Raw genomic sequence first — 23,581 nt, 5'->3', positions numbered from 1 at the left:
GTAACAACTTATAATTATTAAATACGAAATAGATATAATTCAAATCATTCGAATAAGAGAATTAAAATTCTCGTGTTTGTTGTCATTACTGTCGATTTAATTTTTAAATATTGTAAAAAACTTCACTTGAAACGCGTGAATGCGAAATTCACAGCGAAAAAGCGACATTTTGATATCGATTTTCTCTATCCCTATATCTATATTTCCTAGCTCTATCAATTCGCTGTTCATATAATTTAATCGCATATTTTATAATAACATCATAATTGTATCATAATAAAAAAAAACTAGCATCTCAATTACCACGACAATTTTATTTTATAGGTAGTATTAATCTTTAAACTATTTCATTATAATGTCGTCGCCTTTTTTACTCAAAGCAATATCATGTAGCAAAAAACTTTATTGTCAATCTTAATAAATTACACGGTACTTGATAGTTGTCTTGAAGCACCATTATTATCCTAATTCAATTTTAAGTAATGACATGACGCCATAATAATACTAAATCAATTCCGCTACAATGAATATGACATGTATCTAATCGCTTTTTTTTTAATTTTTAAACTTTAACGTAAAAAAAATATCTGCTTACATATATCTGAATATTTTTTTAATAATACGATCGAAAATTTTGTCTTCACACTTTTTCTTTGTAATTCAAAAAGAATCAAGAATTATTTTTCGAATAGCAATGTTAGAACGGACAACACCAAACGGCGTATGCAAATGATATATATGACTCTGTTTATATTTAACAATAATTAACTTGAAATATAAAATACAAAGTATTTGATGTTTTTTACGGGTAGAACAAAAAATACTAATCTTGAATTATGGTACTGAAAATCAATGCTGGCTTTAAATATGAAAAATCCGAGATGGCCTAGTGGTTAGAACGCGTGAATCTTAACCGATGATCGTGGGTTCAAACCCGGGCAAGCACCACTGAATTTTCATGTGCTTAATTTGTGTTTATAATTCATCTCGTGCTTGACGGTGAAGGAAAACATCGTGAGGAAACCTGCATGTGTCTAATTTCATTGAAATAATGCCACATGTGTATTCTACCAACCCGCATTGGAGCAGCGTGGTGGAATAAGCTCCAAACCTTCTCCTCAAAAGGGAGAGGAGGCCTTAGCCCAGCAGTGGGACATTAACAGGCTGTTACTGTTACTGTTACTGTTTAAATATGAATACAGTAGTCCAAACATACGTCACTTTTTTAATTATTTAAAAATCGATAATGCGTATGTTAATTATCTTAAGGGTAAAGCACAGAATATGTTTTAAGAATCACATCTTTATACTTAAAAAAAAATAATTAAAAAAGAATTCTCTTTTTAAGCGAAAAAAATATATAGATATAGAGTATAAATACCTACATTTACTCATCGAAATTGTAAATTCTTTAAAATCAATTAACATTACATTGACATGGCATTAATATAACAAATATTGACGCCTTCGTAGAAATATATTTTTCTGTCTTATATAAATAAGAATTAAATAGATTAAAATACAAATAAATGCAACAACTATCTCTACATAAACTCAAATATATTGTTTATTATTTTATAAAAACAAAAATATTAGACAATGATACTAATATTAGTACTTTGTTTTTTTTTTTTTGCTGTATTAATTATTGCCTTTGCGTAACATATAAAAGTAGGCGCTCAACAGTAGTAACTCAGTCGTTTCACGTCCACGGTTAAAGAAACGTAAAACTTTATTTATTTTAGTATATTATACATATTTAAACATCTATATCAAAATGCGTGTGCCGTTGTGCTTTTTAGCGGTAGCTTGCTTTATCGCCGGCGTGTGCGCAGGAAAGCTTCGTGAGTATATTAAAATTAAAATAATTAATCTAACAATGTCAGAATACATTCAATTATTAATCTTATTATGAAATTATTTAAAATCTTTGTCTTATTATGAAATTATTTAAAGTCTTTGCTTCAAATAACTCAAAAAAAAATATAATTCTTTAGAACTCTATGAAACTTTGTAAGTTTTTAGCTGAGATAAAAAAGAAGATTAATAATTCGGGCTTATTTTTCATGTCTATGTTTTTCGATAGCTTATGAACCGTTCAGATGATCTTTTTTTATTTGATCTGTTATATCAATGATTTTATTAAGTTTTAATTCATTAATAAATTTATAAAACTAAAATATATAATATAAAAACTGTATAGCTTATATATCTCTGAAAGTTAAAAAACTAAATTATTAAAATAAAAATATAATTCAAAAAGTCGCCTGCATGTATGTACAATTCAATGTAATGCAACGAGAATAAGCTGTAATACAAAGGAATGTCAATGTCGCCCCTTGATACCTCGTTACGAAGGTATTGACTGTGACATACGTGTTTACTGTGTTTTTGACAACATCAGCGCTCTTTGAGGCATCATATTAATATCGGAGTTAGTTAAAAGAGCGTCTAAAACGTATTTTAAGGACATCGATGATCTGTTTTGGAACGTAAAATACTACTGTCTTATACAAATTAAAATAATACTTATTGGATAATGTTGCTTCGATAATTTTATTAATATCTACCATCCACACTGTAAATATGATTTATTTAAAAAGATCAACTAGGCATGTCTCAGACCATTTCTTCTGATGCTGCTCTCCGAAACGGTGGTAGAGTTAGGGTAGGGTTTCTTTTGTCCCAACGAATCTCGTGTCTCATGCTAGTCCTTTTTTGAACATCCCCGGGGAGGAATGAATTGTTACTTGCGTTTTTTTTCTTAAATGAATATCTTTAATATTATCAAGGGTGTTTTTTTAAACAAATTAGTATATATTTATTAAGTATAAACGTATGACCATGATACTGTATCACATATTATTACTAGCTTTTTTACTTCTATTGAATAACACGTCATAATCTATATATTCATATATAAAATAATAACTGACAGACAAACATACCAATTAGGGCACCATAAAATTGGCATACGGGTTCCTTTTACACTAAGGAGGATTTGTTTTTTAATTTAACCCCTAAGGTGTAAACTGGGATTAAAGCTTGTATGAAAATCATTTATTTATGAAAAAAAGCTAAGGAAATTGGCATTTAGCAATTTTGAACTATTAATATATCGGACTAACGAGTTATAAATTATATATTTATACGGAACACGTTGTTCCACTGCGATTTGACATATTACTTCCTTCCGGTACGAACACGTTTCCTTACGATGTTCTTTCAATGATATATACATGAACCCGTAACCTTTAACTGTGATCCAAGTGATTTATTTACTGAGCAATAGAAACTATGATTGCTTGTTAGAAGTACGTTTTCGAAAGAACTCCTGTAACAATTTAATGTAATTTCATGCGAAGTTACGCTTCATTCAAGCTACATCAAGCATAAAACATTATGACATTTCTGATACAATATTCATATGTCAACATTTATGAACACACGGACAGGCGCTATTTCAATTATATGTATAAACGGCTGCTATCAACATTCTTCTCTTTATATATTCTAGATAAAAATGATTAGACAATTACGTTGCTAATTAGGTATACATACCAAGTAAAGAAAAAAATATACAAAAAAAAACTCAAAGCGTGGACATGTTCAATGACTTAAACGGAAAAATACATATAATTATATTTATAAAGTGACAAAAAATAGACAACTGGTTTTTGTGGTTTTTAAGATACTGGCTAAAGGTTGGCTGAATCGATTTATTCTGATTAATAAGGTGTATATGTTAATCAATACAGGATAAATAAATAGCTTATCTTCCCCAGCAATCATGTTATGAGATGATTTATAAAAATAATCGTCTAGACAAACGTGATGTTTCATTAAAAGACGGAACGATCGTCTCATCGTCGATCATTACACATTTTCTTATAATATTGTAATTAATGAATCAAATGATCAGATAATTTAGAAATATATATATTTATATATATATTATAATATAATAATATATATTATTATATTATAATATATATATATAATATATATTATTATATTATATATATATATATATATATATATATATATAAATAAGCTGTTAGCTATATAGCTAACAGCGTGTAACATGTATTAAATCTACTGGTAGGGCCCACTAATTCATTGATATCTAAAGTTATTGACGGTTTACTCAAAGTCGCAGCTTTTATCCTGACTCCTTGGGCTATTGTCATCCCCACTCCTAACACAAGCTGTACGCTTAACTGAAGGGTTAAATAGGAATATTAATCATTTCTTAAAATGGGTATTACCAATTTTAAATAACGATTACGTTACAAGCAAATGGCGAACGGTGATGTTAGATGAGGCAGCGCCCGTAGAAAATTATTATATTCGGTCCAACTTAATTTATCAAACGAATACGGAAAGTAGAAATCCCATTTGGCTTTATAAATTTAAACACTCATTTGCTTTTGATTGCGGTACGCTGTTACTAAAGATAGCGTTTATAATGTTATTTGTAATATTCGAATAATTTAATAATTATTTTAGATAATCGATTATGAAATTAGTAGGTACAGAAACAATTCTAAAAATAAAACGATTATATTTTTTTACAAGAAAGATTTTTAGTCAGAGCCGCTATATACGAATATACGTATAGGTACTATTGACATCATTGGGTTTTAGTGTGTTATATATACAGATAAGACAATTTAGAAATAGAATGGAATGGAAATAAAAATGTACACTTTTAAACGTGCAAGCAGGTAGTAATTAAATACGTGCAAGTAGGTACCTCGACGGTTTTGGTTTTTGACTGATTTATATATACATATGTCCTTTAGGCTACGTCTATTTCAAATTTCATTACGATCGGTTCAGTGGCTTAGTAATAATAAGTTATCGAAGCGACAGAGTTAATTTCACATTTACGTAACATAAGTCTGATGAATCCTACAATACACAAACAAACAATTGCTTGAAGTTGCTCATATCGATAGTTATTTTATTTAATGTTAGACGATAAATAATACCTTATATTAGTAAATAAGAATACTTAGTAATCGTTACTGAATCGTGTAACAATATTTACTTTATTGAGGAGATTGCACCGATTAAGTACCTCGACCAATGGATACTTCATTCATTTAAAACCTACTAAATATATTACTGTTTAAACTTGTAATGTTTAAACACTTTAAACGTTAACGATGTATTTGGCGATAGATTTTTTTACTTATGCTTATTACAGTGCAAGTTGCAACGCTAGTTATGTTATGTAGTAAGCTTTTTGACTTTGTGTAATATTTAATTGAAATGAATAAAGAATTTATTGTAAAAATTGGGTTCAAGTTGTATATCTGGAAACAATTTTGTATATGAAATTCTAATGAATAATAGGTACTCTATTTATGGTAAACTATGTTACGATTGTGACTGTCTTGTTTATTTAATTTCTATAATATTTAAAAGTTATCTGTTAAATATTTAGTTTCAGTTATCCTTAATAATGTATATTTTTGTTCTTCAGCACCGTTCATCAAAGCCTGTTCAGGATCAGACCCAAAACTCAATCAATGCATAGAGTCCGCTATCACCGCCGCCGGAGAAAAGTTTGCTCATGGCATCCCAGAACTGGGCATCAAACCCTTGGACCCTGCGGAACTGGGTAGAATTGTTGTTAACAATCCCGCCTTGAAAATTGTCTTGGAAGACACCGTTGTGACTGGATTAGGAGGATTCAGGATTAATGCCTTTAAGTAAGTGTAATAAAACTAATGATTTAATTGATTTTTGGAAAATTGATCCTCAACTAATTAATTTATTCGTCATTTCAATGCAAGAGACATTCGTCCACCATTTTATATTTCTAATAACTTCAGATATGTAGACTTTTTATACTCATCAAGTAATCATCAAGTAATAATAAATTAATCATAATAACATTCATATAATTATTTTTATAGGATGAACCTAGAAAAGGGTAAAGCCGTCCTGGATTTCACAGCCAATGTGACTTTGAAGGCAAATTATGATATGGACGGAAAAGTGCTTGTCTTGCCAATCAAGGGCAACGGCCAGGCCAAGATCAAGATCAGTAAGTATTTTATAAAATTCTTAAATGTTTTCACTTCTGACCTTTATTATAAAACTAGCTGTCCGATTTCGTACGGGTACGATAAGGATTTAATTCCGTGCTATATTAAGCGAATGAGATGTAGGTAAATATTTTCTAATCGATCTCGGGTAGATAAGAAACAAATGTATTTTGGATAGGATTTGCGTAAAATCCAAGTGTCTAATTCGGGGAAGGAGTAACTGTGACAAATTTCAAATCAATCGGCGCATAGTTAAGAAGATCTCGTGATGAGTGGTATTTCGCTTATATAAATATATAATATTGATAAGCCTTTGTCACACAAAGTTTTACTAAGTATACCTATGTAATACAGAATAGAATAAACGCGCTCGTTATAGAGATAGGAAATAAATGAAATCAACCTGTGAAATCTTTCTGATAGACTGTTTTTTAGTTATGAAAATAAATTAGACACTAAGAGAAAATTAATACTAACTAAAAAAAGTAAAATACCTTAGACTATTATATATAATTTTAAATATACTATTGTAGAACAGCAAATATTGCATCGAAAATAATTTAAAAGAAAGATTAATTAAAAATAAACCGAACTATTTTAACAGCACATGTTTTTATATATTATTTATTTATATACAATGTGATTTTAGTAAAAAATAGCATATTCATACACATACACGTGTAATCTTATCTATATATGGGATATAAAGTCAACTGGGACTAAATATCAGACAAACAGTCGTAGTCATCGTTGTCAGATGAAAATTAACATTTATATATTTAAAGAAACATTAATTGTAAAGTTATTACTTGTTTACAGCAAACCTTCGTATTGTGATCAAATACGATTTCAAAACAGTCGACGGTTACTGGACTGTCACCGATCACAAGGACAGCTATAAGATGGACCGAGCACAGTTCAAGTTTACCAACTTATTCAACGGAAACAAGGATCTCGGTAAGATACTCATTTACATTATGTAACGATTTGTATTTTAATATGTAACGATATACTTAAACTTTTAACGATATTTTAAACTACCAAATTTATTAATAGGCAAACAAATTAATCAGCCACTTTATTGACTCTGGTCATACCAGTACCTTAAACTATAAGATTCAGTACACATTATGAAAAAATAAAAAATATAAAAGGTCATTACTCTCTGTAGAGAAGTAGCTACCAAATTAAAACCATAATTATTATTTTCGAAAATATTACCAGCTAATTACCAATTTGGTGTTAATATTTTTTACCTCAAATAAAAAGTTGTAAGTACCAGTAGGAACTTCAAGTTGCAAGTTATAACTATTCAATGAATTATGATTTAAGAATATCCTCGTGAGAATTGTAGTTATAAAGCTCTATAAAAATATTAACATATTATACGCAAACCATACGATTAAACTTTGAACTTTCATGATACCTCAACTATCTAAGATCTCAACTAGAAATTAATTATATATATTTTTTAATTGCCTGTTTATTTATCAAAGGTAGAAAATAATACAATATAACAATAAAAAAGTAAGGAAAGATAACTAACTTTTTAAATAATAATAATAAATCCTTATTTATAATACTGTTAGTTTAATATAATATACAGTACAGTACAGTAACAGCCTGTTAATGTCCCACTGCTGGGCTAAGGCCTCCTCTCCCTTTCTTGAGGAGAAGGTTTGGAGCTTATTCCACCACGCTGCTCCAATGCGGGTTATTTTATATTATATAATATAATATGTCTATATTAGAAGAAATTTTATAGTAAGTTATAGGCTGTGAATAAGCTCCAAACCTTCTCCTCAAAAAGGGAGAGGAGGCCTTAGCTCAGCAGTGGGACATTTACAGGCTGTTACTTTACTTTTACTTTTATAGGCTGTGTCTCAGTCGGTGAGATTTAGAATAGTTGAGATGGTGTGTCGTGACTTTCGAATAACGCCGACGACGATATTACACATTTTTTATGAATGTTTCTTAGCGACTTGTTAGTTAAATACTGATTTCACTCTTTCTGTCGTTATTGATTTCTCATTCGAAAGAATCGGTATCAAATTTGGTAGAATATTTTGCGTTTAACTAGCGTAAATACATGCCAGAAAAAGAAGAAAAGTAAATCACTAAATAATTATTAAGTAAGGCCGTAAATGTATGCACACCTACCCATATTAAGTATATAATATGAAATGTACTAAAAGGAATCTAATAAAATTCCCAATTTCAGTAAAATTATTCCGATGTAATGTTTAATTAATTTATTTTTAAAATCATGCTTTAGATACATATAACATTATTTTTTTATGTGTGAGAGCCGTAAAAATGTTATAAATTAACTTTTAACCTTTAAGTATCAATAAAATACAAGGTAATTATAACACACTTATACGAAAAAATAAACAAAGGCTACCAAATCAAAAGGTTTCGAACAAGTTCTTGATAATTTTTAGTACATTGGTAAGGTTAATCTATTATGATAAACAATACAATTTATTATAATTAACATCAATTTATTTATCAATAAATTGAAATAATAATTTCAAATCTCATAATGTCAGTACAAATACATTTAACTTAAAACTTTTGCAAGCTGATATGATAGATACATTTTTACATTATGTTGAAATTATATGCTTATTATATACACAAATTATAATCAACTATTTTTCTTTTGTTTTACACATTCATAAATGCATTACAAACATTTTATTACAGCTGACACAACAATCAAATTCTTTAACGAAAATTGGGACATTATAATGAACGAAATAGCTCCACCAGCCATGGATCAAGTAATTGCAGCGTGTATTGAAGAAGTTAGGAAACTGTTTCAGACAGTACCCGCAAATGAATTGCTATCCCAGTGAATGGTGATTTTTAAACTTGTTTCCATTATATTCATCATGATCTAACATCGTTTTTATTTCTGGTTTAGAGGGAATTTACTAATTTTTTGCTCCCAAATAACCTTAAAAACCAAATTGATAATAATTCATAAACTCAGTCTAACCTCATCTATGTCTATCAATACTATCACTAATATTGACAACATTTACGCATATAACAATACAATTTTTATATAGCGTCTCTTTATTCATATCATAATATTTTTATTCTTATAATAATCGACTTATTTTAAGCCATCATAGCAACGGGACTCTTGAACAAATGGTTTTTGAAATCATTCATAGTTAATTATTAATATTAAGTCTATCAAAACAACAATATATTTATTTTTAGCCGACTCAATTGATGCGGTGATCAACGAGCACTGGGAACCGGTGATCAGAGACATCGCACCCACCGCTTTCGACACAATCATCAATGCGTGTGTAAATGAAGCAAAGAAACTATTCGCCTCTATTCCAGCCAACCAACTTCTTCTATCATAAAACATATACTACATTTCTCCAATTTTACAAGTAAATTTTAACTCTTTTGAAGTTAAGGATTAAGGGTTATATTTTTGTACAAATTGTCAAGAAGCAGATAATAGTATTATTTCTAATGCTTGCAGCAATTTAATACCAAATGCTTGCTGAATGCTCATATTATTTCTATTGGGTTCCGTTGTATAAAATTGGTTTAAGCTGATCCACGTTTTTTTAATAATAAATAGTATGAACCCAGTGGCTCAACGATAGAGGTGTCGGGAACTAATTTGCAATAATACAAATACTCGACCTCAGAGTTTAAGCTGTCTTGATTCAATTTATTTGGTTATTTAAATTAATATATAAATTATTAAATAAAATTATCATTGTAATTTGATACGTTATGCTAACGCGAATAAATAGTCTTACTTAATATCCAATACCAAGATTGTAGCAATATTCCGAAACAATATCGTAATTTCCTAGCGGATTCTAAAAACTAACCGCAATTCCTTATGCACCTATAACCTAGTAAATATGTAGTACGAAAAATAAAAGAAAATTTCGTCTCTGTTTTCATTTTGACGTATCGAACTTTAAATTATAGATAAATATATTATATACCGTTTTCATAGATATTATAATTTTGTTGAAATAATAACACATCTACTAATGAAAACGACAATTCATAATATATTTTATACGTAGGTATGTATCTATTGTGATTAGAAACAGTTATATCTTTCCAATAATATCCAAATTTTTATTATTTATTACTTTGGTTATTTTATTACAATTTTAATTCATTACAATTGGTGTTGGTAATACTAAGATAACCCTAATGACCTTATTCATAATGAATAACACACATATTAATAAATGTTTTGTCTTTGTTTTACCAAGGGCATATCAAATTATAAAAGAAAGAAACAAAGTATGCTCTATGTAAAAGATTTGAAATTGAAATGTAATATAAAAATATATTTTGGTATGATCTTGGTAATACTTCAGAGAAAAAAAAAACATAACTTGAAATTTTTCTTATTATCTAGATAACACATGATTTTGTTCAAAATAAAAATTTGTTAGTTGTTTTCAACTTGTTCAAGACTACCATGGCCAAGAATTTTATCTCTGTTTGCAAATAGTTCAACACTAATAATAAGACATTGTGATAATTATATTTAAGTTAATGATGTTAAGAAATGTGCAATAAATACAACATTTCAATAATTTTAGTTTTATATTATTCCATTAACCTTTTATTTATTTATTTAGATCTCCTTGCCTTACATCTAAAACTAAATATGTACTACCAATTATAGACGAACACGTCATTCCCAACCACAATAACATTGTTTAATATTAATTTAACAATAAATAAAATGTTCAATAGTCTAATCTAAAAACAAAACATTGTTGAACTTAAGCGCACGCGAATGAATATATCTAGGAAGACATAAAACAATTATATACGTTGTTCGTCCCAGTTGACAAATAAATTGAACAAAACTTACTTTTGATCACTCATTTTGTTAAACATTAAACTTGTTACTGCGACATATCTACAAAAGCGGCTACTTGCTAAAAGAAAGTAAAGTATCTTGCAATTAGGAAAGTCCAGTTGAAAGTTAAATAACAGAAATATTGTATTTTCAAGAGTATTAGCCGAGACGGCCCAGTGGTTAACTTCTGAATCTTAACTAACGATCGCGGTTTCAAGCCCAGGCAAGCACCGCTGAATTTTCATGTGCTTAATTTGTGTTTATAGTTCATCTCGTGCTTGACGGTGACGAAAAAAAAAATTGTGAGGAAACCTGCATTTGTTTTATGTAAGAGGGGGCAATCGAGCAAGAGGCTCACCTGATAGAAAGTGACTACCACTGCCCATGGACAGAGATTTATTTTATTACTACACTATATACAACATTTAATATTGTCTAAGAAAAATATTCCAGCTAACAACTGAAATCTTAAAAATTATTTTATATCCGTAATCCGTAACAGCCTGTGAATGTCCCACTGCTGAGCTAAAGGCCTCCTCTCCTCTTTTTGAAGAGAAGGTTTGGAGCTTATTCCACCACGCTGCTCCAATGCGGGTTGGTAGAATTCACATGTGGCAGAATTTCAGTGAAATTAGACACATGCAGGTTTCCTCACGATGTTTTCCTTCACCGTAACACACGAGATGAATTATAATCACAAATTAAACACATGAAAATTCAGTGGTGCTTGCCCAGGTTTGAACCCACGATCATCGGTTAAGATTCACGCGTTCTTACCACAGGGCCATCTCGGCTTCATAGATATTATATATATTTTATATATTTTTATCTATTATCTATATATAAAGTAAGTAGTAAATAGAGTAAAAAAAAACTAGATTGTATATAACTTTTACTCTTTTTCTAAATATAAAATCTTAATTATTAGAAATACAAATAAATAATAACACAAACTTTAAACTTTGAAAACTTTATTAAATGCAAAACAAAAACAAAAATGCAAAAAACTTGCTATAAAATATAAATCTAAAGTGTTATAATAAAAAAATAATTAAGGCACATGGTTTAATTCCGTAGAATTTCATATTCATTTATCCCACATTGTACTTATAGATAAAGTACTCAACATAACGGTTTTTAACGAGGACACATTGCATGGCGACCACCATCAACGGGTAGACTTGCACCAGTTATATTGCTGGCTAAGTCACTAGCCAAAAATGCAATGGTTGCAGCCACCTCATCAGGTTTCCCAGGCCTGCCTAAAGCATGGGTTTCTTTCGTCCTCTCTAAAAATGCTGCATATTGCTCATCACTGAGACCTCCTCGTTTTTGAAGCTCAGTCAAAATCACTCCAGGATTGACGCAATTTACTCTTACCCCTTTAGCGGCTAGTTCTAATGCCACACACCTCGTAAACTGGTCAACTGAAGCTTTGGATATATTATAAGCTAAGACTCCAGGAAATGATCGAATTCCATTCACGCTGGACACATTTACAATATTGCCCTTAGTTTTAAGTAAATGTGGAACAGCTAACATTGTTAAATAGTAAATTGAACGCACGTTTGTGTTCATCAGACGGTCATATTGAGCTAAAGTCGTGTTCTCGATAGTTCCCGTCTCGATAATGCCGGCATTGTTGATCAAAACATCGATCTGCCCGTAATGATCGACTGTATTTTTAACTATTTTTTCAATATCATTCTCTTTAGTTAAATCAGCCTGAACGACAAAAGTGGCTGTTGATTTTTCACAGTCCTTATTGACCTTTTGCAAGTTGTCTACATTTCGCCCAGTCAATGATAACTTGGCGCCCAGTTTTGATAAGAACACAGCGGTTGCAGCACCGATTCCTGAACTAGCGCCAGTAACAATTACGACTTTTCCGGCGAAATTCATTTTTATTTCAAGCTCTAGTTTACAGACACTCTAAAGTATTGGCTCTACAGTAGACCCTTATCTAATATAAAAATAGATAACAGCTAAAATTATGCAAAAAAGAAACTTATTTACATATTCCTTCACATTATGTCAATGTCAAATTATTATTTAAAATGAATCGCAAAGGTATGGCACCAAACAGCCAAATATCTATTTTTTTTAAACATTTTTAATTTTTAAATTTAATGTCGACTATCACATTATATTTTAATTTCTTAAATAAAAAATTTAAGCGAATTCGATCCATATGAACCTATGAGTTGTGTTCTACGGCCAATCCGCAGACTATCGTAGGTGTCCTAAAGCAGCGCAAAAATGCAGAGTACATACAATAGCAACAACTAACAATTTGAATTACACTCAAAAATTGTATATAGTAGTCGATTGTTAAGGTACATTCGACTACTATTCATTATTTTCTAGTATAATGATGTGAATGTAGTAGATTCATATTTATTATAGCGATAATAAATGATAATGAGGACAAAAAACTATGTAACGAAATACTTACATGCGAAGCCTTGGAAATAGCTACGCAAGACCAAACCGATTTTCAAAAAATATATGTAAGCCATTGACAGGGAGTCAAGTGTACTTTAAAACCTGTCAAAAATATTACCATTTACACGAAATATGTAAAATAATCAATAAAAATATATCACATTATTTTTCTAAATTTTCAGTGATACAAGAGTAATGGCAATTGTGAGTTCGAATTACTACTATGTCTTCGAATTAATACTGTAATATAATGATTAAAAAATTGACAGAAAGAAGTAATACACATTCATATTGGTCAAGCTGGTGTTCAAGTTGGTAACGCTTGTTGGGAATTATATTGTCTCGAACATGGCATTAGACCTGACGGTATACTAGTGCACTCACAAGATAGAAGTTCTGAAGCATTTTTTAACCCAACTGGGAGTGGCAAAGTTGTTCCAAGAGTTGTCATGGTTGATTTGGAACCTACACCAATAGGTATTTTCATAATTAACTAATATATAATATGTAGTGGTCATTATATTATTCAATATTTTTTATTTAGATGAAATAAGGACGGGAACATATCGTAGACTATTTCACCCTACATCCTTAATTACCGGTAAGGAAGACGCAGCTAGTAATTTTGCAAGAGGCTATTTCAGTATAGGAAGTGAAATGATTGATTTAGTATTACACCGAATTCGATTAATAGCTGAAGATTGTAATTGCTTGCAAGGCTTCATAATATTTCGGTCTTTTGGTGGTGGAACTGGATCGGGATTTACAGCACTTTTACTGGATGGACTGACAAGGGATTACAAAAAACTCTCAAAGATCGAATTTGCTATATATCCAGCTCCTAAAATATCACCAATTATTGTAGAACCTTATAATGCTGTTTTCACTACGCATGCATGTATGGATACTGAAGATGTATGCTTTATTTTTGATAATGAAGCTTTGTATGACATTTTGGCCCGCCTTTTAGATGTACCGCGTCCTACCTACACAAATTTAAACAGACTTATTGCCCAGGTAAAGAACCTCGAATATTTATATCGTAAATATAAAAGTATTATCCCATAGACGTCATACTGCATTGAGAAGACTAAGTATTCCACAAAGCTAAAAAACTTCTATCATGAGATTTTTAAAGAAGTAGAAGTATTTGCAGTCGTTAAGCAATATATTTACTATAGCGAATATATTTTAAGTTAATTTAATCACACTAAATTGCTTCAAAATGCTTGTAAGAACCTACGTGCATAGAATATATTGAGAGTACATTTCTAGATATTTTTTCTTAATATATAATTATTATTCCATACGAACCAAAATAATCTTTCATTATTTCTATAGGTAGTATCCTGTATGACGACATCTTTGAGATTTGAAGGTTCCTTGAATGTCGAATTGGTAGAATTCAGAACAAATTTAATACCCTATCCAAGAATCCATTATCCATTAGTTACGTTCGCTCCATTCGTTCCACCATCTCGATCGATGCACGAAACAATGACCACGCAACAGTTGATGATGTCCTGTTTCGAACCTTCCAATCAAATGATCAAGTGTGACCCGAGAAATGGAAGTTACATGTCTTGTTGTTTATTATTCAGAGGAGATATTAATCCGAATGATATAAATTCAACTATTACTCACATCAAAAGTTTACGATCTATAAGGTTTGTGCCTTGGTCGCCGACGGGATTTAAGGTTTGGATTTATGTCTGAACTTAATTTCAATAGAACATAATATGTAAATCATATACACGTTCGCAAAAAATAACAACTAATTAAATGTAGTGGTGGTAGAGCTTTGTGCAAGCTCGTCTAATTAGGTACTACCCACTCATCAGATATTCTACCGCAAAACAGCAATACTTGGTATTGTTGTGTTCCGGTTTGAAGGGTAAGTGAGCCAGTGTAATTACAGGCACAAGGGACAAAACATCTTAGTTCCCAAGGTTGGTGGCGCATTGGTGATGTAAGCGATGGTTTACATTTCTTACATGCCAATGTCTATGGGTGTTGGTGACCACTTACCATCAGGTGGCCCATATGCTCGTCCGCCTATCTCCGTCCGTCCTATATTATAAAAAAAAATGTCTCATTATTAAAATACATATAGAGGCTAAAATTAATTATAACTTTAAATTTTATTCAGAAATATTAGACATCAAAAACGTTTAGTTTAAACAATTACATTTTTACAATATTGCAGATTGGTGTCAATTTTCAACCGCCAACAACTGTCCCAGGTGGTGACTTAGCTGCAATGCAAAGAGCAGTTGTAATGGTATCCAACTCGTCAGCTGTACGTGTAGCTTGGGAGCGTCTTTGCAAGAAATTTTCTTTAATGTACGCAAAACGCGCTTTTGTACATCACTACGTTGGTGAAGGATTAGAGGAAAGAGAATTTAAAAATGCAATAGAAAACATTAAGGCGTTATCAAATGATTATAGAGAATTGGAAACTGAGACTTAATAGCATATCAACTTCGTAAAGTCTAAGCTCAACTATTTTTTTGAAGATGTAGTAGGTATATGTTTTAAATTTTTGTCTTTACATGAAAGATTGTTTTGTAATTGGACTGAATCACCTCACAAATTAAAAGTACCTACCTAAACGTTTACTTTTTGTGTGATTTTTTTGAGTTTATTAGTAATAATAATTATTAGCGTTTCAGATATCCCATACCGAAAACCCATAACTTATACATGACTGGATATTATAACGCGTAACAATAGAGACTTTTTTTATAAATTACGGATTATACTGACATATGACAAATGAAAAGATGAGACGCTAAAATACAGAACTCATTATAACAACAGCGTTAAAACAATAAGACTGTTAACTAATTGGAATTCAGCTCTTCTAGTATAATATAGTTATTTCGACAGTATAACTCATACTGCAGGAGAAGGTTATTTGCAAAATTTATAACCTGATAACTATGTATTAAGTGAGACTTAATATATATTATTGATGAAAGGCACACAATAGATGAATAAATGTTTTTTTGAATTTATTATATTATATACTTATATTTGCGTTTGCGCTAGATTTCGAGATCTTAAATAAAGACTCGAAATTGTAAAAAAAATGTAGATACATTCACGTTGACGTTCTTTTATGGATTTTCACGGCGCAATGACTCACAACAGAGACTAGTCAATTTTACGGGAAATATTATGCACGAAAGCAGAACCGAATTTAGAGTTCTGGAGGCCACTGTGAAATGTAGCTCCGGATACCCTCCCCGAAATCCGATCTGCACGAAAGTGTGCTAAAATTCAGATGCATTTTCTATAAACTCTCTCATAACCCTATGGAACGGTATTCCGAAGCAACAAGAGAGAATTAAGTGTAGACTCCACGTTTTACTCGTACGGGAGGTACCTAGAAAAGTATGTGTGTAAACACTAGCAACTTTCAAACACAGCACAGCTATTGAGAATTTCTTGATTAACTTAATTATGACTTATATAGCCACTAGATCAAGGAGGCAGTTAGTAATTACCATTATTTCAATAAAGTATTTATTTATAACTTATGTATTTCATGATGGATTTCAAAAGGTCTATTACGGTTATTTTTTAACATATCACAATTTTCTGTTTTTTGAATAAAAAGAACTACAGAATTTTTTAGTCTATGTATTTTTTTTCTTTAAACTACTCGGAACATTTTTTTGTAAATAGTAAGTTAATGATATTAATAAGTTTCATTAAACCTGAAAATATGAAATCTACAAAAGAATGAAATTTATCTAAGTAAAAAATATTTTTACTTCATAATATGACAAATGCTTAATGCCAATATTGCTTTGGTATCAATAATATTTTTTATTGTGATTTGTAACTGAGACAGGCTGTTACAGAGATACCATTAAACGAAATTAAAATGTAAAAAATATATTAGCTACTTACTAAATTCTACACTTAATAATAAATGACGTTCCTTCGTTTTCTTTTACTTTAGCGGTGCTGTTTGTGCATTTGCACGAAACAAAAAAACGTAAGACAGCATCTTAAATTCTTTGTTTACGACATCGATCTTGATATAATCTTGGCTTCCGATTACAGAATCAGAATCGAATCGAATAGTACTTAATGTAAAATAACACAAAGCCACTCGTCTAATCGTCTCATTTTGAAACCTGGTTCTATACTCTTTGGTAGAAACAGAAAACTAGAAATAAAGTGAAACACTGGTTCTCTAAAACAACGTCATTACAATAAATAGGAAATGAATTCATTATTGGAATATAACATATAAATATAATAACATAATAATTATTTTTGACATTGACAATTAATGACAGTTAAGCGGAATTCCGAATTCCGACTATTCCGAAATTCGAATGTTTGTGAATTCGGATTGGAGAGGGAGTGCAGACTTCGGACATAAAAGTTGCATCAAGTTGGGCAAAAAAAATAAAATAAGACTACTTAGGCATTTCGTAATATTATAAATATTTTAATCTTTTATTTGGATGTTAAATAGTAAATATCTTTAATTCATTACATTTTTTTTTGTTTACTTCGTATTTATTTATGGTACTACTTTGAATATTTTATATAAAATTTACAATAATTTGTGTGAACACCGAAACTCATTCGCGGTAAGGTTGAATTATTTATTTAATCGATAAAAAGTTTGATTACTATTATGAATAAAATTATCCTTATCGGTTACATTCTGACTCCATATCAACTTAACTATAATGATAAATTAAGTACTTAGCTACAAAACATTAGTATAACCTCTTTTTTATTTATAAATATAAATAACTGTTTCAGTGACAATGTGGTTAACACAAGGATGTCGTTGTATTCAGACATTAAAAGTTGCTCCAAGTAAGCTGCTTTGGTCAAACACGAGTGTACATAGCCATTTGGTATCAAGACAGTTGATCACCTCTGTTAGAACTATCAAACATAACAATGGATTTAATAAAGGATTTGCAGTAAGTATTCTCTTTATCTAAAGATTATTACCCTTACACAAACTTATGTCGAGCCGGTTGCATGGTTGGTGGATGCTTGCCTTTCATGCCGCAGGTTGTAGGTTCGATTCCCACCCAGGACATATATTTGTGTGCATGAACAAGTCTGTTTGTCCTGAGTCTGGGTGTAATTATCTGTATAAGTATGTATTTACAAAATAAAAATAGTATATGTAGTATATCAGTTGTCTGGTTTCCATAGTACAAGCTCTGTACAAGCTTAATTTGGGATCAGATGGTGTGTGAAAAATGTCCCAGGATATTATTATTCTATTTTAAAGTCTATCAAGTAATAATTGTTATAACTTTAAGTAATTGAAATCAACTCTATTTCCAGCTACGCAACCTGATAAAATCAAATGGAATTGTTGCAAGATTCTGCTCATCATCACCAAACCCAAAGCAAACCAAGGCAGTGGGCTATTGGCTTCTTGGCTGCAGTGGGATGGTGTTTACAGCTGTAGTACTAGGTATGGTTGCAGGATACTTGACACTACTGTTTTCTATCTGTTATATAATTAATATTATTGTGAATACCACTAATGGCAGCAAATAGTTATATCAAATCTTTATTTTCCTCTTTGATTTTTTTTAGATTATGAAATTGTAAGATTCATTTGTAAATTTCTAGGGTGTGATTGAGATAGGTAGTATAAAGAAAGATTTTTCAAACATTTAGGAAATGCATTAATTTTTTAAGATAATTTATTATCTGTTTGGTTGTTATTGTAGTGTAAAATATTCAAGTTTTATAATTGAATTTAGTCTTGTCAATAGTAAAGAGAGTTATTATTTTATAATAAAAATTAATTTATTAAAAATGTAGTTAATAGTAATAGTATATTATTATAATAGATCGGTTTCTTGTCTAGTCTTCATAATTAATTGCATTATTATACTAAAACTCTGTACATTTGTTACATTAGGTGATAATAATTTTATATGTGACCAAGTATGTTTAGATCTTTTTTTAAGGATTTTTAAACAATATCTCACATTTTATTTTATAAGTAAATTTAATTCAAAATATTTAAATTGAAAGATATTGTTTGTTAATTTTTTTCATTGGTCATATTAAGTTATTTTTATGAATGTCAAATAAAAATAATGAGGTTTAATTCTGTACTAGTATAAAATGAATTTACATTTATTTGTTCTCAGAATTTATGACAGCAAGTAAATTCAGATACTTATATAATTAATGTAATGGATATCAGATATGTTAAAAATAATAGTATTTAGGGTATAGCTTGATGGAATCTTCATATTGGAATAAAAATATCTAATGTGACTGTCATTTTTTTTTTATTTTATCAAATCATTATCTTGCTTATACTTAATTCACAACCCATAAATATATGGTCTATATTTCTAAGAATTCTCATATTTTTTTTATTTTATTTTGCATATTTCATAGGAAATCACTTGTCAATAGTTGTTGATAGTTTTGGGAGTGTTACCTTAGAAAGGCATCAGACCAACAAATTTAAAAATGTTTAATATATATTGCTACACATGCTTTCTATATATCCTGTTTGTTTGTCAGATTCATACAAAAATAAACAAGCAATACCTCATACCTCATACCTCAGTAGGATGGCGAATTCATTTTTATATTATAAAATACTTTTTTCTATTTTTTTTTAATTATTTCTTCCTATATTTTTTTAATTAGCTTTCGGGATATGGAATATGGGTTGCATAATAATATAGTGCTTTAAATTTGCAATATATTTACGTGTTACAGACACATATACAGTTGGTTGCCGTTTTATGGTTACAGCTATTCTTCTAAGTGTTGTTATATATATGTACAATTATAAAGTCCTTCTGTAATAAATGAATTATCTTTTATATAAGATTTTTTTCATATCAGTCATGTAGTTCTTAAGATTAACCCTCTTAATCAACTCCAAGTTATATGAATATAGATTTGCTTGATTGTAAACAACAGTGAGCATTCTAGAATGTTATTAAATTAGAGAAACAAAATGAACGATAATTAAAGAGGCATTGTAATGCATTGGCTAGTAGACAATACTGATGATTTTTGCATACTATGTTTTTTTTAATAATTTCCAAAAATTTAGTTTCTTGAATTTAATAAATCAGAAAACAAATGATTTTGGTCCTAGCAATAACATGCCGACTGTTTTTCTAAAAGGTGGAGTGACACGTTTAACAGAGTCTGGTCTGTCAATGGTAACATGGAAGCTGCTAGGTGAGAAGCTTCCTAGAAGTGAAGAAGAATGGCAGTCTGAATTTGAGAAATACAAGCAGTACCCAGAATACAAATAGTAAGTATACATTTCATAATCAATGTACTTAATGTGGTAACAACTGACCGGAAGTTCTGGGAGGATCTGGCGAGGTCCACATCTTCCGGTAAGCCTACCTTTGAGTGTAGACATTGCCGAAGTGTTTTTCAAAAATACTTAAAATGATGTGATATTCCTCGTTTGTTTTTGCTTTAAACATCTCATTTTGAAATAGATCTAAGCCAGACATCGTTATGAAATATCTAAATGTCAATCACATGTCCGAAACCCTACAAATTCAATATTAGCGGTACATTTCAATCAAATTCAATTCTAATATTAACCTCCGTGGGTGTCCAGCAAAAACATGAACATGACGCTGTCAGAGTTCAAGTGGATCTGGTACATGGAGTACGCGCACCGCACGTGGGGACGCGCCATCGGCGCCGCGGTGTTCGCGCCCGCCGCCTGGTTCTGGGCGCGCGGGTATCTCGACCGCGCGATGAAGATCCGCGTCTCGGCCTACTGCGCACTAGTGGCCGCGCAAGTGTGTATATAACAGTATTATGATTACGAGTGACAGTTCGAATTTTGAAATAATACAAATTCCAAAATTCATACAAAATTTTCCATTCAGGGTCTAATGGGGTGGTACATGGTTAAATCTGGTCTCGAAGACAGATTCCAAGGTCCATCGGATGTTCCGAGAGTGTCTCAATACCGTCTGGCCGCTCATCTCAGTTTGGCCTTCATTCTGTACTCGGGACTCGTTGCCGGAGCCCTGAGGATGCTTCGTCCCTTCCCTTCGGGCTACACATTTAAGAGAATTAAGGAGTTGAAGAGTCTCACTGCGCTAGCACACACAGTCAAAGCCATGGTGTTCTTCACTGCCGTTTCGGGTAAGTAGACTTAGTTGATCTACCCACTCAAAAAAAAAATCTTGTCCCATTATTTTTTAATATTATAATATTTTACATGAATAAAATAAAATGAATTTTCAAAAATTACCGTCGAGGACATTTGCAATATTTTCTTGGTCTCAGGCGCGTTCGTGGCCGGCCTCGACGCGGGCCTCGTGTACAACTCGTTCCCGAAGATGGGCGACGATTGGATCCCGAGCGACATCCTGTCGCTGTCCCCGAGCGCCCGCAACGTGACGGAGAACCCCACCACGGTGCAGTTCGACCACCGCGTGCTCGGCACCAGCACGCTGCTGGCCGCCAGCGCCGCGGGGCTGCTGGCCGCGCGCCGCCCGCTGTCGCCCGCCGCGCGCCGCGTGGCGCTCGCCGTCGCCGCCGTCGCCTGGATGCAGGTCGGCGATCACGATGCTTGTTTAAGGGCGCCTTCGGCCGCAAAGTGCCGCAAGTGTCTGTCGCTAGTGTTGTATGTTCCCTAGTCGATCGATGAACTGATGCGCGGTAACGGCGCGGGTGTAGCGCTGCTGTCGCTCGTTTTTATTTATATGGATTAACATAGCAGCGCGATTGCAGCGCTTTATGGCAAATGTGAAGGCGCCCTAACTCTCACTGAGAGCGATCGAATGTTCTCGCACTGCCTTAAGTGCGCTGATTAACACATAGAGTAATCAGACGTATAGATCCGAGGCCGCTAGGCGTTTTGACATTTAAAACCCCACATTCCGAAGCGGTAAGAGTAAAATTTTATTATTTTTGGCTGGATGAGGCCCCTAGATCGGAGGCTTGGCATAAATCCGAGACTGGGAGTAATAAGCCTTTTAAATAATTATGGGTGAGTGATGCGTGTGTTAGGGTCTGTGAGAATATTATAATAAGAAATGAAACTCACGCGGATGGTCCATAAACGTGTATATTATATACACGTTATACACACAATATATGCACACAGAAGAAATAACGTTATACAGGCATAGACGATCACATATGTACACATAAACACGAGCACAATACTTAAACACAAAGCGTATTATTTTGAAGCGCAAGTAACGGTTATGACGGTGGTAGAATAATGCGTAAGTCGTAAACGTTGGTAGGATCATTCGTAGCCAATATAAAAGATCCGTCGCTCCAATGCGCTTGCACCGGTAGGCGGGGCCTCAACACAGAACAAAGGACGACGTCACAACGGAGATAAGCAATGCGGTTGTCCACTGTGTACGTTCGATCGTCCGTTGTGTCGTCAATCCAATATTCTATGTTGAGTTGGAATGTGTTGTGTAGTATGTCTGTTTGGATGTGTGTTTATGTATGTTTATAATATGTGTGTAAGTATGTATGTTAGTGGGATGCACATGTGGTGGACGCCACATAATTAAACCCATATGTTCCTACTTTAAATTGGTAGGAACTGTACCAAACGTAAACTGCCTATGAGTGATGTCTTACTATTTAACAGATGTTCGAAATATTTATAGCTGTGTTAAAAATCGATACGAAACAAACTAATCTTGCTCTGTTTATATCGATGTATGAGATCGAATCGGATTAACTATTTATTAACGTAAGTCATCCCGCAGGTGGGCCTGGGTATCACGACGCTGCTGACGTACGTGCCGACGCCGGTGGCCGCCAGCCACCAGGCGGGCTCGCTGCTGCTGCTGACGCTGGCCGTGTGGCTCACGCACGAGATCAAGCTGCTCAAGTACATCCCCAAGTGAGGAGTCGCAGTCGAGCATGTGGTCGAGGTGGTCGATCGAGTTGAAGTACTGTGATTGTATCAATACGTGTAAATATCTTTGATGTTTCGAGAACAGTATTGCAGATTGTAATTTATTTATTATAAGTAATAAATGTAGTTTCTTGTTAATTTGTTTAATTTTATTAAAATTTATCCATAATTATTGTATATATTAAACATCTTACCTTTTAATAGCATTATATTTTGTAACTATATAATTAGCTTTCTCAATGTTCGTTATTAATTGTAAAATCGGAAATTGATGAATGTTATTTACCTTTGTTGAAATTCTGA

At 31.8% G+C, this 23,581-nt stretch overlaps 4 protein-coding genes across 9 annotated transcripts; 3 read left to right on the top strand and 1 right to left on the bottom strand.

Moving 5' to 3' along the window:
- Window positions 1-1,711: 1,711 nt before the first annotated feature.
- On the top strand, window positions 1,712-10,657 carry LOC126772402 (protein takeout-like). Its single transcript, XM_050492770.1, has 6 exons — window positions 1,712-1,844; window positions 5,492-5,720; window positions 5,928-6,058; window positions 6,879-7,016; window positions 8,769-8,923; window positions 9,294-10,657. Exons 1-5 carry the CDS (start codon window positions 1,778-1,780, stop codon window positions 8,918-8,920), a joined length of 717 nt encoding a protein of 238 aa, XP_050348727.1. The 5' UTR covers window positions 1,712-1,777; the 3' UTR covers window positions 8,921-8,923; window positions 9,294-10,657.
- Window positions 10,658-11,885: 1,228 nt separating this feature from the next.
- Window positions 11,886-12,953, bottom strand: LOC126772396 (3-oxoacyl-[acyl-carrier-protein] reductase FabG-like). Its single transcript, XM_050492759.1, has one exon. The coding sequence runs from the start codon at window positions 12,832-12,834 to the stop codon at window positions 12,070-12,072; it is 765 nt and encodes a 254-aa protein (XP_050348716.1). The 5' UTR covers window positions 12,835-12,953; the 3' UTR covers window positions 11,886-12,069.
- Window positions 12,954-13,465: 512 nt separating this feature from the next.
- Window positions 13,466-16,325, top strand: LOC126772359 (tubulin alpha chain-like). Of its 5 annotated transcripts, none has more exons than XR_007669651.1 (6): window positions 13,466-13,581; window positions 13,647-13,854; window positions 14,243-14,394; window positions 14,719-15,075; window positions 15,584-15,902; window positions 16,050-16,325. XR_007669651.1 is itself a non-coding variant. In XM_050492698.1 (5 exons), exons 1-5 carry the CDS (start codon window positions 13,573-13,575, stop codon window positions 15,845-15,847), a joined length of 1,311 nt encoding a protein of 436 aa, XP_050348655.1. In that variant the 5' UTR covers window positions 13,466-13,572; the 3' UTR covers window positions 15,848-15,958. The 5 variants fall into 5 exon arrangements, 2 of the variants coding, with proteins under 2 accessions (XP_050348655.1, XP_050348656.1); XR_007669649.1 differs by having other exon boundaries at window positions 13,922-14,394; XR_007669650.1 differs by having other exon boundaries at window positions 13,922-14,394; window positions 16,042-16,325.
- A 1,297-nt stretch (window positions 16,326-17,622) lies between these two features.
- LOC126772360 (cytochrome c oxidase assembly protein COX15 homolog) lies at window positions 17,623-23,416 on the top strand. 2 transcript variants are annotated; one of them, XM_050492700.1, is made up of 8 exons: window positions 17,623-17,871; window positions 18,169-18,335; window positions 18,712-18,844; window positions 20,539-20,671; window positions 20,993-21,179; window positions 21,270-21,531; window positions 21,676-21,944; window positions 23,127-23,416. In XM_050492700.1, the coding sequence occupies exons 1-8, from the start codon at window positions 17,862-17,864 to the stop codon at window positions 23,265-23,267; spliced, it is 1,302 nt and encodes a 433-aa protein (XP_050348657.1). In that variant the 5' UTR covers window positions 17,623-17,861; the 3' UTR covers window positions 23,268-23,416. The 2 variants fall into 2 exon arrangements, with proteins under 2 accessions (XP_050348657.1, XP_050348659.1); XM_050492702.1 differs by having other exon boundaries at window positions 17,870-17,990.
- The last annotated feature ends 165 nt before the right edge of the window (window positions 23,417-23,581 follow it).

Source organism: Nymphalis io, chromosome 12 (genome assembly GCF_905147045.1).
Source record: "Nymphalis io chromosome 12, ilAglIoxx1.1, whole genome shotgun sequence".
NCBI classification, from domain to species: domain Eukaryota; kingdom Metazoa; phylum Arthropoda; class Insecta; order Lepidoptera; family Nymphalidae; genus Nymphalis; species Nymphalis io.
The sequence above is the reverse complement of the archived record's forward strand: the minus strand, read 5'-3'. Positions and strand labels throughout refer to the sequence as shown.

Bases quoted from the DNA above. Each gene is read 5' to 3' on its own strand.
- LOC126772402 (XM_050492770.1), top strand. From the start codon at position 1,778: ATGCGTGTGCCGTTGTGCTTTTTAGCGGTAGCTTGCTTTATCGCCGGC. The intron at 1,845-5,491 runs GTGAGTATATTA...TTTGTTCTTCAG, and splicing joins CGTGTGCGCAGGAAAGCTTC to CACCGTTCATCAAAGCCTGT. The intron at 5,721-5,927 runs GTAAGTGTAATA...TTATTTTTATAG, and splicing joins TTCAGGATTAATGCCTTTAA to GATGAACCTAGAAAAGGGTA.
- LOC126772396 (XM_050492759.1), bottom strand. From the start codon at position 12,834: ATGAATTTCGCCGGAAAAGTCGTAATTGTTACTGGCGCTAGTTCAGGA.
- LOC126772359 (XM_050492698.1), top strand. The intron at 13,855-13,921 runs GTATTTTCATAA...TTTTTTATTTAG, and splicing joins TTTGGAACCTACACCAATAG to ATGAAATAAGGACGGGAACA. The intron at 14,395-14,718 runs GTAAAGAACCTC...TTATTTCTATAG, and splicing joins TAAACAGACTTATTGCCCAG to GTAGTATCCTGTATGACGAC.
- LOC126772360 (XM_050492700.1), top strand. The intron at 18,336-18,711 runs GTAAGTATTCTC...CTCTATTTCCAG, and splicing joins GATTTAATAAAGGATTTGCA to CTACGCAACCTGATAAAATC. The intron at 20,672-20,992 runs GTAAGTATACAT...GTGGGTGTCCAG, and splicing joins CAGTACCCAGAATACAAATA to CAAAAACATGAACATGACGC.